Source organism: Bos javanicus, chromosome 1 (genome assembly GCF_032452875.1).
Source record: "Bos javanicus breed banteng chromosome 1, ARS-OSU_banteng_1.0, whole genome shotgun sequence".
Lineage (NCBI taxonomy): Eukaryota > Metazoa > Chordata > Mammalia > Artiodactyla > Bovidae > Bos > Bos javanicus.
Window position 1 is genome coordinate 135,628,680 of NC_083868.1, and position 18,084 is coordinate 135,646,763.

At 38.8% G+C, this 18,084-nt stretch overlaps 1 protein-coding gene across 4 annotated transcripts in view; it reads left to right on the forward strand.

Annotated features, from left to right (window-relative positions):
- Nucleotides 1-3,288: 3,288 nt before the first annotated feature.
- The window catches only part of TOPBP1 (DNA topoisomerase II binding protein 1), a 71,161-nt gene continuing 56,365 nt past the window's right edge, over nucleotides 3,289-18,084 (forward strand). Inside the window, exons 1-8 of one of the 4 annotated variants that reach the window (XM_061421216.1) lie at nucleotides 3,289-3,372; nucleotides 4,032-4,122; nucleotides 6,086-6,220; nucleotides 7,844-7,987; nucleotides 11,789-11,970; nucleotides 13,448-13,644; nucleotides 15,048-15,227; nucleotides 15,960-16,126. In XM_061421216.1, coding sequence (XP_061277200.1) covers nucleotides 4,039-4,122; nucleotides 6,086-6,220; nucleotides 7,844-7,987; nucleotides 11,789-11,970; nucleotides 13,448-13,644; nucleotides 15,048-15,227; nucleotides 15,960-16,126 — 1,089 coding nt within the window. In that variant the 5' untranslated portion in view covers nucleotides 3,289-3,372; nucleotides 4,032-4,038. Of the gene's footprint in view, nucleotides 3,373-4,031; nucleotides 4,123-6,085; nucleotides 6,221-6,901; nucleotides 7,066-7,843; nucleotides 7,988-11,788; nucleotides 11,971-13,447; nucleotides 13,645-15,047; nucleotides 15,228-15,959; nucleotides 16,127-18,084 lie in introns of those variants that run through there. The other 3 variants (XM_061421222.1, XM_061421219.1, XM_061421223.1) reach the window with 3 other exon arrangements.

Here is an 18,084-nt window from a genome sequence, read left to right on the forward strand (position 1 = left end):
CCCATCACTTTATGGCAAATAGATGGGGAAACAGTGGCTGACTTTATTTGGGGGGGAGGCCTCCAAAATCACTGCAGATGGTGACTGCAGCTATGAAATTAAAAGATGCTTACTCCTTGGAAGGAAAGTTATGACCAACCTAAATAGCATATTAAAAAGCAGAGACATTACTTTGTCAACAAATGTCTGTCTAGTCAAAGCTATGGTTTTTCCAATAGTCACGTATGGATGTGAGAGTTGGACTATAAAGAAAGCTGAGCACTAAAGAATTGTTGCTTTTGAACTGTGGTGTTAGAGAAGACTCTTGAGAGTCCTTTGACAGCAAGGAGATCCAACCAGTCCATCCTAAAGGAGATCAGTCCTGGGTGTTCACTGGAAGGACTGATGTTGAAGCTGAAACTCCAATACTTTGGCTACCTGATGTGAAGAGCAGACTCATTTGAAAAGACCCTGATACTGGGAAAGATTGAGGGCAGGACAAGGGGATGACAGAGGATGAGCTGGTTGGATGGCATCACCGACTCAATGGACATGAGTATGGGTAAATGCTGGGAGTTGGTGATGGACACGGAGGCCTGGCGTGCTGCAGTTCATAAGGTAGAAGAGAGTCGGACATGACTGAGCAACTGAACTGAACTGAAGGTGCTCTGATATTCCCATCTCTTAAGAATTTTCCACAGTTTGTTGTGATCCAACAGTCAAAGGCTTGAGTATAGTCAATGAAGCAGATGTTTTTCTGGAATTCTCTTGCTTCTCTATGACCCAACAGATGTTGACAATTGGATCTCTGGTTCTTCTGCCTTTTCTAAATCCAGCTTGAGCATCTGAAAGTTCTTGGTTCACACACTGCTGAAGCCTAGCTTGAAGGATTTTGAGCATTACCACGTTAGCATGTGAAATGAGTGCAACTGTGCCATAGTTTGAATATTCTTTGACATTCCCCTTTTGGGGAATGGAATCAAAACTGACCTTTTCCAGTCCTGTGGCCACTGCTGAGTTTTCCAAATTTGCTGACACACTGAGTACAGCTCTTTCACAGCATCATCTTTTAAGATTTTAAATAGCTTACCTGGGATTCCATCACCTCCACTTTGTAGTAATGCTTCCTAAGGCCCACTTGACCACACACTCCAGGATGTCTGGCTCTAGGTGAGTGACCACACCATAGTGCTTATCTGGGTCTTCCAGACCTCTTTTATATAGTTCTTCTGTGTATTCTTGCCTTCTCTGCTTCTGTTACATCCATACTGTTTCTGTCCTTCAGTTCAGTTCAGTCGCTCAGTTGTGTCTGACTCTTTGCAACCCCATAAATCACAGCACGCCAGGCCTCCCTGTCCATCACCAACTCCCAGAGTTCACTCAAACTCATGTCCATCGAGTCAGTGATGCCATCCAGCCATCTCATCCTCTGTTGTCCTCTTCTCCTCCTGCCCCCAATCCCTCCCAATATCAGGGTCTTTTCCAATGAGTCAACTCTTTGCATGAGGTGGCCAAAGTATTGGAGTTTCAGCTTCAGCATCTGTCCTTCCAATGAACACCAAGGACTCATTTCCTTTAGGACAGACTGGTTGGATCTCCTTGCAGTCCAAGGGACTCTCAAGAATCTTCTCCAACACCACAGTTCAAAAGCATCAATTCTTCGGTGCTCAGCTTTCTTCACAGTCCAACTTCTCACATCCATACATGACCACTGGAAAAACCATAGCCTTGACTAGACAGACCTTTGTTGGCAAAGTAATATCTGTCCTTATTTTGCCCCAAATAAAACTTAACTCGCCACTCTTAGGTTGTGCAGTTTTTAAAGTTGACAGTGGCCAACAATGACCATTTTCTAGAGGACTGCCCAGCAGAGTGAGCAGGAGCCCTGTGTCCACTGTCACTCACCCCACAAATAGTAATTATTATATCAGCTCAGATTTGCTCCTTCACAGTGAATTGTGGCAAGGTTGTCTCTCTTTTTTTTTTTTTTTTAAACAAGTGTAGTAACTTTGATGTATCTGTAAGGCTTTCCTCACCTCCTCCCTGACAACAGGCCTTTCAGTCCCAGTGTTTCTGATTCTGACTCACCTTCCACTTAAATGTTCACACACTTTGACCCAAGATGCTGTCTACCATCTTTAGACATTTAAAAAACCAAGGTACAGATCATTAAACTCTCAGGTTACTCAAGTCATGATTTTCTCTCAACAGTCAAGAATAAAATGAGGAGAAACGCTGACCAAGCAGTTTGTCATTGGCTAGCAACAACTAGAGAATCTACAATCCTATTTCGCCTCCTCTCCCCATACCTTTTCCATTTGAACATTAGGTTCCATCCCACAATCTGCCCAACACTTGGGAAGCTACAGAGAAAAAAATGAGATGCTCATGGGGTGGGAGTAGTGAGGTAGGAGAATGGGGTGTTAGTCCTGGAGAGGGCACTACTAAAGTTGGCAAAGACCCCCTACGCACCAGGCGTGTAATTCACGTCATCCTGACATCTTTCTTTCTTTTAAGACACTTGGCTGTTGTAGTTGGTGAGCACATTTGGGCTATACTGGAGAAAAATAATCCAGTCCACCAGTCCATGGAGACAAAAAGACTTGGGTGCAGTCTTAAACTTCTACCACTTACTGTGACCTCAAACACTTCATTTAATTTCCCTAAGCCTCAGTTTTTACATCTGTAAAATGCGAATCAGTATTTGCCTCCCAGAGTTGTTTTAGATAACATATGGTGTCTCGGCATAAAGTATTTATTAAAGAAACCCTCTTTTACCTGTCTTTATTTTTTTGGATATGTTAGGGTCTGCTCTGAGGCATCAGTCCCCAATATTTTCTGTCACTAGTGACCGGTTTAGTAGAAGACAATTTTTCCCAGGGCAGGGGGAGCTCGGCAGTCCAGGCGGCAACGCGAGAAATGGGGGAGCGGCTCTGCTTCCACCACTAACCTTCCCTGGCCCTGGAGTAGCGAACTCCTGCTCTAAGATACCTCTGATCCGCCGCCTCAAAGCCCTAGCCCTCGGCGCTTTGCCAATTCCCAGCAAAGGCAAAACCCGTCCTTCCAGCTCCCAAGCCAAGTTTCTGCCACAGCCTCCCTGTAACACCTTAGCCTCCGGGTGGGAACCAACCGCTACCGCCGCTTTCTTTCGTCTCCGCCCTCCGCCCCCCTCAGCTGTCGTAACGTCACTTCCGCCGGAAGGTACGGGCACAACTGCGCGGTTGGCGCGAAAGTCTGTTCGCGGTTCGGCAACTTCCGGGTCTGCGTTTGCTTTGGTCGGGGGCGCCGCTGGGTGCGGCGGGTGTGCGCCGGGCTGGCGCCCGACCCCAGCCGCAGTCCCGCGGGCCGCGCGGCCCCCTACTCGCCGGCCGGAGATCCCCTGGCTCCACCGAGGTGAGTGAAGCTCAGAGTGAGCACCCAGCTCCCTCCTCACCTCGTGAGGGGTTGGGGAGGCGGGGCGGGGGAGGGGTCCTCGACGCCGCCTCTGGCCTTAGGGGCCCTGGATTCCGGACCTTGTAACCGGCCCCCGGACCGGTGGATGGGACACCAGAGAGCACGTGACTGGGGCTGGACCGATAATCGGACTTTTCCCTGGCAGCTGGGGAGCGAGAGCGTCTGGCCTTTTAGGGCCCTAACTTGGATGGCTGGCTTTCATGTTTATATTTAAAGTTCATTTAGTGAGGGCTTAACCTATGTCGAGGGCCGCAGATGACCTCAGGGACCTTAATCGTTCTGAGCATTCTCAGGCTAAATGAAATTGAATGGCCATCGGCTTAGGAGACTTAGAGCTCCAGAGCAAAGGTCCTGGATGAATTCAGTTTAGCAACATTAATTTCGTATTTTGATTTACGAAGACTGGTTGTTGTCATCTTTTCCCTTGATTTTGTCCACATTCCACTGTTTCCTACAAACCATAGTAAACGAATTCAAGGGCAAGACCAGAATGTTTGTCCTTCGGCATTCTTATTTGCGCAGAAAAACAGGTGCTTTAAACATTTAACTTTATATGTAATGTGTTTTTGCTCTTGTTAATGGTTCCTTTATTTTGACAGTTCAGAAATGTCCAAAAATGACAAAGAACCGTTTTTTGTGAAGTTTTTAAAGTCTTCAGACAATTCTGAATGTTTTTTTGAAGCTCTTGAGGTAAGACTACTTGACAATGTCTTGCTGTGAATTCATTTTCTTGTTTCTAGTGTTTTTGACTTAGGCCTTTTATGTCTTAGTCATGGTTATTTTATTTTCATAGTAGTTTTACTCTAGTCTACATTCGTAGATATCTCATTGTTAACACACTTTTGAATTGATATTAGTGTATCATGTATTTTGGGGGGCTTGAAGTCTTTACTGACTTTTATATTGAAAGTGATGGGCCTACTAGTCTTAGAAATTAAGTAGTTTTCTTTTGTCTACTAACCATAGACCTTTGTGTGTTGAAAAAACTTGAGGTAGTCATATATTGGTTACACTTCAGTTTTTGTTTTTGTAAATTGTTAAAACTATGTTTCATTATATAGTTTCATGTGGGAGGATGTAGGGGTAGTGTCTCCCCTAGTAGCATCACCGTGGCCTGAGAAATTGGACCCCAACTCAGACTTACCAACTGGAATCTACTTTTTAACAAGATCTTATGTATGTTTAAGAAACACTTGTAGCACGTTTTTCTTTAAAGTTCATTCATTCAGCAAATAATTATTGTGTTCATCATCCGATAAGCACTGTTCAAATACTTGGGATACACAGTGGTTTAGATAATGAGAGCAGGCAAAGATCCATACTTTCTGAGTTTACATTCTGGTCTAGCTAGAGGAAATAAACTAATCAGATATATGTGTGTGAACTATATAGTATGTTAAAGGTGCAAAGTTCTGTGGGAGGAGAAATGGGAAACAAGTTAAAACATTCCAGAAGATGTTTGTTAAGGAAGAAGGGAAGTTTACAATTTATTTTAAATATAGTGTGATATATTTTGTGGAGAAGTTGGTATTTGCAAACACTTGAAGGAGGTGAGATAATGAGCCGTGTGAATATGTAGGGAAGGTTTCAGTTTGAGGCAGAGGGGATAATCATGCACAGGCCCTGGGAAGGTGCTTGCAGTGACTGTCCTGCTTTATTGTGGCTCAAGTGTAGTGTGAACAGGAGATGTGGGATGAATGCTAAGGTTTGCTTCAGAGAGTAAAATAAAGAAGTAATGAGGGCCTTGTGGTCTCTTTTAAGGACTTTGGCTTTTTCTTCCGGTGAGATGGAGAGCCACTAGGGGAGTTTAATCAGAAGAGTATTATGAGCTGACTTACTCGTTTTAAAAGGATCACCCTAAGTATTTAATGAAAGGACTTCAAAATTTGTTAAAATATTTGAGTGCTTATTGGGAGCCAGGATATGTTGCCAAACAAGATAGATCATGAAACGTTCTTCTTACAAGGGAGAGAGACAAAAACAGTGTGTATGTATGTATATATAATATTATACATATTATATATGCTAGTATACATAATACTACATCTGTGTTACTTTCTTCGTAAAATTGGGAAAGAATATTTTAGAAAAGTGGGATCAGGAAAATCATCTCTGAGGAAGTGACATGGGAGCAGATGCGGTTGAAGTGAAACAAGTCAGGTGAAGTCCTGGGGGAAGAGTATTCCAGGTAGCAGGGGGAGAAAGCAAAACCTCTAAATGAGGTCATACTTAGCTTGTTCCAGGTCTGGAAAGAAAGCATGAGTGGCTAGAGAAGAGTAAGCAAAAGGGATTAGAGGAAGAAGTAAGCATGGGAAGACAGAGACAGGCAAGGGCCAGACTCTGTGGTCTTGTAGGTGATTGTAAGAAATGAGGATTTTATTCTGAGTGTGGTGGGAAGCTCCTGGAGGTTTTGACCAGAGTGACATGACCTGATTTGTATTGTTGAAAAGATTAGTAGCTGCTGTGTGGAGAATAGATTTAGGGCAAAGGATGAGAAGGAACCCCTTTGGAGACTCCTGCACAGGCCCCGTGAGAGATTATGGTTCCTTTTGATAGGAAGAAGGCTGGATTTGAGATGGATTTTGAAGATAAGAGTTCATAGGACATAAATACAGGTGAATAATTTCATATGCATTCTTATTTTTTCTTTCAGTCAATAAAAGAGTTCCAATCAGAAGAATATCTTCAGATTATTACAGAAGAAGAGGCATTGAAAATAAAGGAGAATGATAGATCACTGTATATCTGTGACCCCTTTAGTGGTGATGCCTTTGATCATCTCAAAAAGGTTTGCTAACTTTTAGTGTGTTCTTTCAGGTACTGTTTTTGGTTTGTTTTTGCTGGACATAAGTTCTTTACTGGTCATCATGTATTTTGTATATTATGAATTGAGAGGAATCTTTTGGTTTTGAAAGATCAGAATAGTATTTTTAAAGCGTAATTATGTTCCAGTAGGCTTTGGTTGGGCTTCCCTGTGGCTCAGACAGTAAAGAATCCACATGCAATGCAGGAAATCTGGGTTTGATCCCTAGGTTGGGAAGATCCCCTGGAGGAGGGCATGGCAACCCACTCCAGTATTCTTGCCTGGAGAATCCTCATGGAGGAGCCTGGCGGGCTACAGTCCATGGCGTCACAAAGAGTCAGACACGACTGAACGAGACTAAGTACAGCACAGAACAGACTTTGCTTAATATGTGATTTTTATATTTCAGGGAATTTAACCTCACTAAGTATAATTTAACCCTATAGTAATGAAGTATTTACTGATGAAGTTCTAATGTACTTAAACCCAGTTTGATTGTAGAGTAAGAAAGGATTTGTTTCCTTACTGTCTTTACTGTGTGCTCTTGAATTTTAGTACCTGTGCTTTGTATAGGGTATGAAAACTTATATGCTAAAAGGAAGCGAATTGGGGATGAGCATTGCTAATATATCATTGAGCCATCTTATTTCTTTTTGTTGATTCTAGAGTCTACTGACTCATTACTTTTTTGGTGTCTGGACAAGAGAGAAGCATTGAAATAAAAGTAAACTGGCTATAATTCCATCCAAATTACAAAGAAGTGACTCTTGTTTGAAGGAGAAGAAAACATAGAAGAGTAGCTAGATGCAGTACTATACAGTATATGGAAGGTCTGTGCCCATGTTTGCCAAAAGCATTATTGGTCTTACCCTCCTTTTGGAAATAACACCTCTTGTCAGATAGAAGCAATAGCATTGAATACTCAGTTTTCTTATGACTGACCAAAAAGATAGAAATAGACATTTACCCTGTAGACATTTACATCAGTTATGTTTTGGTAACTTTGGCAACTGTAGGCTTTTTAGTCTGGCCTGGATGTGCTGATGTTGAGCAAGATTGTTAACTTTTCTCAGTTATCAATGAAAGTGATACCTTACGAGAAGTTTTTGTGGGCCTTTCTTGGAAAAACACGGAGTTGTGAACAGTGTTTAAAAACGAATGTAGAAACTACCTAGGGTTATGCTTTTTTTGTAGCATAATAAGTATTTTAGAGGGGAATTATTTGGGTTCTTACACTTCACTGCCTCATTGGCTGGGTGCTTCATTTGAACAGTAAAGGTAGATGTTTCCTAAATGTTATGGCATAAGGCTATTACTAGTATCCCCTATTGCTAAGATTTTGTTTTGGAGATTAAAATTTTAATGGCAATTTAGAGTGAGTGTAACTTTTGGAGCTTATTTCTTTTGATAGCCTCCGTTGTTTGATTTGCTTGTGTGTTAATGTGTGGTATGTCTGAGAAATTATATAACATGTGTTTGTTTTTTTAACAATTTGGTGGGTTTTCTGCAGTGATCAACTTCTCTAAAGAATTGGTAAATACAGTGTTACAAAATATAATTTTCTAAAACCGTCTCTTCCTACTTAATAATCTTTCCTTGTTTTTGTAGCTTGGTTGCAGAATTGTTGGTCCTCAAGTAGTCATATTTTGTATGCACCACCAGCGATGTGTCCCAAGAGCTGAACATCCAGTTTATAACATGGTTATGTCTGATGTAACCGTGTCTTGTACAAGCCTGGAAAAAGACAGAAGGGTAGGTGTTGCTGTGTTAAGTGGACTATCTTCAATATATATTTGCACACTTAATTTTTCACTGTGTAGGGGATGTTTTGAAAGACCTTGCATTTGGTGTTTATGACATGTAACAGAGTCTAGATGATATTGTATGTCTTTTTTTTATTTATTTAATTGGAGGCTCATTACTTTACAATATTGTAGTGGTTTTTGCCATACATTGACATGAATCAGCCATGGGTGTACATGTGTTTCCTATCCTGAACCCCCCTCCCACCTCCCTCCCCATCCCATCCCTCAGGGTCATCCCAGTGCTCTGGCCCTGAGCACCCTGTCTCATGCATCAAAGCTGGACTGGCGATCTGTTTCACATATGGTAATATACTGTTTCAATGCTATTCTCAAATCATCCCACCCTTGCCTTCTCCCACAGAGTCCAAAAGTCTGTTCTTTACATCTGTCTCTTTTGCTGTCTTGCATATGGGGTCATCATTACAATCTTTCTAAATACTGTATATATGTGTTAATATACTCTATTGGTGTTTTTCTTTCTGACTTACTTCACACTGTATAATAGGCTCCAGTTTCATCCACCTCATTAGAACTGATTCAAATGCATTCTTTTTAATAGCTGAGTAATATTCCATTGTGTATATGTACCACAGCTTTTTTATCCATTCATCTGCTGATGGACATCTAGGTTGCTTCCATGTCCTGGATATTGTAAACAGTGCTGCAATGAACATTGGGGTACACGTGTCTCTTTCAATTCTGGTTTCCTTGGTGTGTATGCCCAGCAGTGGGATTGCTGGGTCACGACTGAGCAACTGATCTGATCTGATCTGATCTGATGGCAGTTCTATTTCCAGTTTTTTAAGGAATCTCCACATTGTTCTCCATAGTGGCTGTACTAGTTTGCATTCCCACTAACAGTGTAAGAGGGTTCCCTTTTCTCCACACCTTCTCCGGGATTTATTGTTTGTAGACTTTTGGATAGCAGCCATTCTGACCAGCGTGAGATGGTACCTCATTGTGGTTTTGATTTGCATTTCTCTAATAATGAGTGATGTTGAGCATCTTTTCATGTGTTTGTTAGCCATCTCTATGTCTTCTTTGGAAAATGTCTGTTTAGTTCTTTGGCCCATTTTTTGATTGAGTCGTTTATTTTTCTGGAATTGAGCTGCATGAGCTGCTTGTATATTTTTGAGATTAATTCTTTGTCAGTTGCTTCGCTTGCTCTTCTCCCATTCTGAAGGCTGTCTTTTCACCTTGCTTATAGTTTCCTTCGTTGTGCAGAAGCTTTTAATTTTAATTAGATCCCATTTGTTGATTTTTGCTTTTATTTCCGTTACTCTGGGAGGTGGGTCATAGAGGATCCTGCTGTGATTTATGTCAGAGTGTTTTGCCTATGTTTTCCTCTAGGAGTTTCATAGTTTCTGGTCTTAACATTTAGATCTTTAATCCACTTTGAGTTTATTTTTGTGTATGGTGTTACAAAGAGTTGTAGTTTCATTCTTTTACAAGTGGTTGATCAGTTTTCCCAGCACCACTTGTTAAAGAGATTGTCTTTTCTCCATTGTATATTCTTGCCTCTTTTGTCAAAAATAAGATGTCCATACATGCGTGCGTTTATCTCTGGGCTTTCTATTTTGTTCCTTTGATCTATATTTCTGTCTTTGTGCCAGTACCATACTGTCTTGATGACTGTAGCTTTGTAGTATAGTCTGAAGTCAGGCAGATTGATTCCTCCAGTTCCATTCTTCTTTCTCAAGATTGCTTTGGTTATTTGAGGTTTTTTTGTATTTCCATACAAATTGTGAAATTATTTGTTGTAGTTCTCTGAAAAATACTGTTGGTAGCTTGATAGCGATTGCTATAGATTGCTTTGGGTAATACACTCATTTTCACTATATTGATTATTCTGATCCATGAACATGGTATATTTCTCCATCTGTTTGTGTCATCTTTGATTTATTTCATCAGTGTTTTATAGTTTTCTATATATAGGTCTTTTGTTTCTTTATACTATACTAAGTCACTTCAGTCATGTCCGACTCTGTGCGACCCCATAGACGGCAGCCCACCAGGCTCTCCCGTCCCTGGGATTCTCCGGGCAAGAACACTGGAGTGGGTTGCCGTTTCCTTCTCCAGTGCATGAAAGTGAAAAGTGAAACTGAAGTCGCTCAGTTGTGTCCGACTCTTAGCGACCCCATGGATTGCAGCCTAACAGGCTCCTTCGTCCATGGGATTTTCCAAGCAAGAGTACTGGAGTGCGGTGCCATTGCTTTCTCCGTTTGTTTCTTTAGGTAGATTTATTCCTAAGTATTTTATTCTTTTTGTTGCAATGGTGAATGGAATTGTTTCCTTAATTTCTCTTTCGGTTTCTCGTTGTTAGTGTATAGGAATGCAAGGGATTTCAGTGTGTTAATTTTATATCCTGCAACTTTACTGTATTCATTGATTAGCTCTAGTAATTTTCTGGTGGTGTCTTTAGGTTTTCTATGTATAGGGTCATGTCATTTGCAAACAGTCAGAGTTTTACGTCTTCTTTTTCCAATCTGGATTCCCTTTATTCCTTTTTCTTTTCTGATTGCTGTGGCTAAAACTTCTAAAACTAGGTTGAATAGTAGTGGTGAGAGTGGGCACCCTTGTCTTGTTCCTGACTTTAGGGGAAACGCTGTCAATTTTTAACCATTGAGGGTAATGTTTGCTGTGGGTTTATCATATATGGCTTTTATTATGTTGAGGTATGTTCCTTTGGCCGCCTAATGTGAAGAGCTGACTCATTGGAAAAGACCCTGATGCTGGGAAAGATTGAACGCAGGAGGAGAAGGGATGACAGAGGATGAGATGGTTGGATGGCATCACCAACTCAATGGACATGGGTTTGGGTGGACTCTGGGAGTTGGTGATGGACAGGGAGGCCTGGTATGCTGTGGTTCATGGGTTCGCAAAGAGTCGGACACGACTGAACTGAACTGATGTTCCTTCTGTGCTTGCTTTCTGGAGAGTTTTTATCATAAATGCATGTTGAATTTTGTCAAAGGCTTTCTCTTCAAAATTGAAAGCAATGGACTCTTTTATTGCAAACTGGCTACTTAAAATTTTTTGTTTTGATTTTAAAAGGAAACTCACTTTTTTCTCTGTATTATCAATAAATTTGTCTTTGAGTCACCTTTTTCCACCATAGTTAATCTTTTAAAAAGGATTCTGAGATTTACACATATTTTTTCTATATTCAGTATGTAATTTGTATATTTTTAAGTATGTGCGTCAGTTCAGTTCAGTCGCTCAGACATGTCCGACTCTTTGTGACCCCCTGGACTGCAGCATGTCAGGCCTCCCTGTCCATTACCAGCTCCCGGTGTTTACCCAAAACTCATGTCCATTGAGTCGGTGATGCCACCCAACCATCTCATCCTCTGTCATCCCCTCCTCCTGTCTTCAGTCTTTCCCAGCATCAGGGTCTTTTCAAAATGAGTCAGCTCTTCGCATCAGGTGGCTAAAGTATTGGAGTTTCAGCTTCAACATCAGTCCTTCATAGTATATTAAAATATATAGTGTTCACTGTAGAAGAAAAATGGTTAAATTCATGGAGTTGCAAAAGACAAACATAGGAAAATAACGTGCATAAAGGTAATTCTAAAATTTATACTTTATATTTATCTTCTAAAAAGTAACTTCATGAATTATTTAACTTGTAGTGATGAGAAATATTTGTGTGTTCAAGCTAAGAACAACAAACTGTTTATCGGACATTGTATTTAAAAATGGAAGAAATATTGTTTGATTCTGTATTAATTTTCTTTTGGGGCTACAGGAAGAAGTTCATAAATATGTACAAATGATGGGTGGACGCATATACAGAGACCTTAACGTATCAGTAACTCACCTTATTGCAGGAGAAGTTGGTAGCAAAAAATACTTAGTTGCTGCAAACCTAAAGAAACCTATTTTGCTTCCCTCTTGGATAAAAACACTTTGGGAGAAGTCACAGGAGAAGTAAGAGATATTTTAGATATTTTCTAGATTTGAATAAGTGTTATCATTTTGGCATATTATGGGTTTTCATGGGGGGCGGTTTATGGTATCCGTTTGGGTGAACTCCGGGAGTTGGTGATGGACAGGGAGGCTTTTGCGTGCTGCAATTCATGGGGTTGCAAAGAGTTGGACACAACTGAATGACTGAACTGAACTGATGGATTTGTTATTTGGGACAAAAATTGGATCATTACTCTTTTCTCCAATGAAAACAAAAGATAATCTACAAGTTCTTATTATCAAGGTATAAGTTGTTAGGTAGACTGGGCTATGGACTTAACATTTGCTACGAGATAATAAATTCTTTGGTAATAGAATTGTTTTCAGCAGTGAACAATGATAAAATAGTTGAGAGAATCTGTGTGGCAACTGTAGCTTTTATGTTGCATTATCTTTCAATACCATGCCCTCATGTTGCTGCTGCTGCTGCTGCTGCTAAGTCGCTTCAGTCATGTCCAACTCTTGTGCAACCCCATAGACGGCAGCCCACCAGGCTCCGCCATCCCTGGGATTCTCTAGGCAAGATCACTGGAGTGGGGTGCCATTTCTTTCTCCAGCCCTCATGTTAGGATGGAGAATAAATTTTAGCCACTTTGGTATTTGTATTTCTTCCCAAAGGGAACATATTTAAGGTTGAATATAAACATAATATAACCCATTAACTGAGATGTAATTATTCAGTAAATGTTAATTAAGCCCATTTTATGTACCTGTCCTGAACTAGGCATTAGGTAACTGGAGAGCAAAACAAGACATCATCCCTGGCCTCATAGAGCTTAGAGCCTATTTCAAAAGATAGAATTGAGTCTCCCTTAGAATTCGATTAACAACCAATACGTATTTAGTTACCACTGTTTAAATTAAGTAGGCATTTTCCAGTCTTCCTTTCAGCACCATCCAGCATATTCTAAACATGTCTCTATATTGGCATCATCATCATTCCTAGCCTGTTTCATGAGTACATCTACCTACCAGGGCAGCAGAATGATGATATTTTTGTTGGCATTCTGCCAAAAATCTTTGCTTATTATTTGTATAGTATAATGGAAGAATTAAAAGTCTGTCTTTTTAGTAGGCAACCAAAGAATCTTTGAATTTTTAGTTAGAATTTTAGACTTATAAGTTTGGAAAGTGCACTGCTTTGACCAGCATGGATTTATAGTTAACTGAAATATATGTATTTTTTCACTTAAAACAGTTTTATTTGAGGCTCTGAAACATTAATTTTTTTAGAGACATGGTTTGAGCTAGATGAGCAGTTAGTATAATTCTAAGTGTGCTTGTCAGTTTCCCTTAATATTGATCAAATTCCTAAAAAATGAGGAAAACATTAGTGTTACTTCTGTTGTTTGTCATTCTTCTGATAAAGTTTAAACTACCTGGTATTTTGATATCTTAATTTACGGGTTTTTTGTTTTGTTTTGTTCATTTTCCCCAGGAAAATAGCTAGATATACTGATATAAACATGGAAGACTTCAAGTGTCCTATTTTTCTTGGTTGCATAATCTGTGTGACTGGCTTATGTACCTTAGACAGGAAATCAGTTCAGCAGCTAACAGTAAAGCATGGAGGACAGTACATGGGACAGTTGAAAATGAATGAGTGTACACACCTCATTGTGCAAGAACCAAAAGGTAAAACTGTTTCCCAAATAGATGATAGAATATCTTTTACTTCTGATATTTCATAAACATGCACATTTCTTTTTTCTTTATTTTTGGCTCTACTGGGTCTTGTTGATGCATAGGCTTTTCTCTAGTTGCAGCAAGTAAGGGCTGCTGTCCAGCTGGAGTGGCTTCTCTAGTTAAGTGGCACAGGCTCTAGGGTATGTGGGCTTTAGTACTTGTAGTTCCCGGGCTCTAGAGCATAGGCTCAATAGTTGTGGTTCACGGGTTTAGTTGCTTCGCAGCATGTGGGATCTTCCTGGACTAGGGATTGAACCTGTGTCTCCTGCATTGGCAGGTAGATTCTTTACCACGAGCCATCTGGGAAGCCCTCTAATAATAAATTTTAAAGGCTTGGCTTCATTTTTAATTGAATGAATTATCCTTACTGAGTAAACTGCAAATTTTAACTTGAAGATACACCTTGAAGAACATGAAACTACTAAAAGAAAAATATATTACCAGGAAAAAGAGTTCCTTAAAATTGCAATTAATTTTGGCATTCTATAACCATTATAACTATTCTGGAGAATATTTTTACTGATTCTCTGAAAATATATAAAAATTGATGAGAACAGAGTTGTATTAACATTTTTATTGTCTCTTTTTACCTACACAGAGAGTTTTTACCTAGATATCAATGTTGTTTTTTTCTTCCTAGGTGTGACTGTGAACAACTGTAATTGCAAAAAAAATTTTTACATTTTATATTAGAAATATGTATTTTGAAACTACTTTCCAAAATGTTTTATTGTATCATGTCACCTTTGTTTCCATCTAAGCTTATTCATCCTCATATATCTCTATAAACTATAAATATACTGTTATCCCTTAACCCTATTCCTTATAGTATGAAACTGAGGGTCAGAGTCTCCTGAGCAGTAACTGCTTTAGATAGAATGGTTTCTTCAGAGTGTCAGAGCAATTAATTGAAGTATATATACACATAAATATATGTATATGTATATATACACACAGTAATTAGTTTAAAAGTGAAAAGTGTAAAACCACTAAATTCTGTGAGTTATCCACATGTTACAGATTAAGAAGCTGGTTTAAAGAACTTAAGAGATGGAAGCTATATTCAGAAATTTTATTTCAGTTACCCCAGTAATGGCTTCTGTCTCTGCAATTTTGTAAAAGATAAACCCCTCACATAGCATGTGTATTTAACACAACACACATAAAATATAATTGGATAATAACCTAATATATTGCCTTTTAATACACTGTATAGCATACCGTTGAAGAGTAATTGCTGGTAATTTTAATTTTGTTTCAGGTGAATTTTTTTCATAAGCTTTCATATAAATATTTCTGCAAAGATGGATTTTAATGGCTTGCATTTCTCTCTTGTTTAATTGACATAATAGGTCAAAAATATGAATGTGCCAAGAGATGGAATGTACACTGTGTGACCACGCAGTGGTTTTTTGACAGTGTTGAGAAAGGTTTTTGTCAGGATGAATCCATATACAAGACAGAGCCTAGATCAGAAGCAAAGAGTATGCCTGATACTTCAACTCCTACTGGCCAGATCAACACAATTGGTAGTAAGTCTCTTTGGGATTAAGCAGTCATTTTTAAGACAGTTTTCTGTGTAAGGATTGATTTGTTAATAGGATCAATGAGATACAGTAGAGAATTCTCTCTTTTCTTACTTTGTTTCCAGGTATAATTGTATAATAAAATAACCAAATTATATTAAAAAAAAATTAGTCCAGAACTTCTGCTATTTCATTTTCTAATGAATACCTACTTTCTTTCATATCCTTGTATAATGCACAAGATAGTTAAAGAAATTAAGAATATTAATAAAGACTTAAGAGAATTAAGTTTTTAAAACTTGACTGGCATGTGGATATTAGTCCTATTTCTTTATTAGTTTGCTACAGTTGTTATAGATCATCTGTATTCATATAAAATTTAAAAAACATTTCTGTTTTGGAAGTACCATGTATACTTCTTGTTGGCAATATTACAAATGTTACCAAATTTTTTTCCAATATAACCTTCCTGGACCTTGAAGTCAGCAACTTCAGATTTTTATTGGAAGCCAGTCACTATTAAGAGAATATATTAAGTATATTTTCATTAAAATGAAGCTTAATTAGATTCATTTTCCCTTTTCATACTTGACCCCCAAGATTTCAGTAAAGCCACTTAAATTTTACTTTAGAGATTGTTCATGGCTCTTCTGGTATAAGCAAAGTTCACCTATAGGAAAATATGTGATTAGTTATTTTATTTCCATAAATTTATGCATCTTTGTTTTTAATACGTAGGTCGTACTCTTTCAGATGTCAGCCATATTTCCAACATCAATGCAAGCTGCATAAATGAATCAATATGTAATTCAGTTAATAGCAAACTGGAACCTACAATTGAAAATCTGGAAAATTTGGATATCAGTGCATTTCAGGCACCTGAAGATTTATTAGATGGTTGTCGGGTATGTCTTTATTATGTAATGCACTAAGCGATAATACACGTTGGTACTTGTAGCTTCACTCTGAAGACCCTTCAGAGTTGGGCTTGCTCCTTACCTACAGAAGCCCACCACTCAAGCTAAGCAAATGCACTCATTAGGCCGTGTTTGTCTTTTAGCTATTAGGGTCTCTTTGCTTGGGATGTACCTTTATATGTCATCCATTAAACTTCATATCATTTTTCAAATCTTCTTTGAACCCTCCTAACTACCTTAATCTTCCCATGTACTGTGGGGGTTTTTTTGGCTGCATTGGATCTTCATTGCTGTGATCAGGCGTTGTCTAATTGCTTCAAGCAGGGGCTGTGGTTCATTGTAGTGCCTTCTCTCGTTGCAGAGCCTGGGCTCTAGGAGCACAGGCTTTGGTAGTTGTAGCACACAGGCTCAGTGTTTGGGGTAAATAGAGTTAGTTACTCTGTGGCATGTGGATTTTTTAGACCAGGGATCGAATCCCTGTCCCCTGCATTAGCAGTATGGATTCTTAACCACTGGACCACCAGGGAAATCCTATCTACTGTATTTTGAGACCATTTAGTTTCTGAACCACTTAATGGATTTTTATTTATAATTGTCATTTATTGTTTATAGTAAGTGAGACACTGTGCTGATTATTTCATATACATGTTAGTATGTCATATATAATCCCATTTAATTCCCACAAATAACTCAAATGGATATTATTGAGGCTGAAACTCAGAGGATTAAAGTTCTTGTCCAGAATCTCACAGACAGTAAGTAACTAGCCATTTACTCCACAAAGCCTGTATTTCTAAAGATTAGGTACACCACTTTGTTTAATATCTCTTGGGCTATTTAATTTTTTAGTGTCTGAGTAACTGTCTAATAAATGCCTTGATGGTAACATCTTATATATTTTTTAGAACTAAATACTTAGTATATTTCTTGCTTGTAGACTGAATAGGCTATGCCCTAATTGTCAAGGAGTTAGTTAACTAGTTAACTAGTTAAAGTTAAGCAAAGACTTAACTTTCTTATTTTAATCTTCAGGAAATTGGGCAAATTACCTTCCTTTCTATACTTTTAAAACTTAACAGTTTATTAATAGAATAGGAGGTGTTGTGTAATCTTTTATCTAGACTCTACTAATTCTGGATGTGACTTAATTATTCTTATAGGAAATGTATGATTACTCATTTTTGTTAAAATGTAATCTAGTGATGGAGGTTATTTAGTTTGGGATATAAATGCAGTTTGGAATAGATTAAGACATTTTTAAAAGATCCATTTTGTAAAATAGAGAAGAAGAAGATACAATATAGTAATATTGATTAAATTGATTTCCGTTCAGTTCAGTTGCTCAGTCATGTCCAACTCTTTGCGTCCCCATGGACTGCAGCACACTAGGCCTCCCTGTCCATCACCAACTCCCAGAGTTTACCCAAACTCATGTCCATTGAGTTGGTGATGCCATCCAACCATCTTATCCTCAGTCATCCCCTTCTCCTGCTTTCAGTCTTTCCCAGTATCATAGTCTTTTCCAATGAGTTAGTTCTTCACATTAGGTGACCAAAGTATTGGCGTTTCAGCTTCAATATCAGTCCTTCCAATGAATATTCAGGACTGATCTCCTTTAGAATTGACTGATTGGATCTCCTTGCGGTCCAAGGGACTCTCAAGAGTCTTCTCCAACACCACAGTTCAAAAGCAACAATTCTTCGGTGCTCAGCTTTCTTTATAGTCCAACTCTCACATCTCACATGTGCACATATTGATGGTTAAAAATAAGTTACTGAATATGTTTCATCCTCAAAGCGTTGTGCTTAGCTCTTTGACCTAATTTTTTTTGTTTAATCAACTATGAAAACTGTATTTCAGTATATAAGGAAGAAAACTGATTTAAATAGTCTAAGTTGGACTTGCTTGGTAGTCCAATCATTAAGAATCCACCTCCCAGTGCAGAG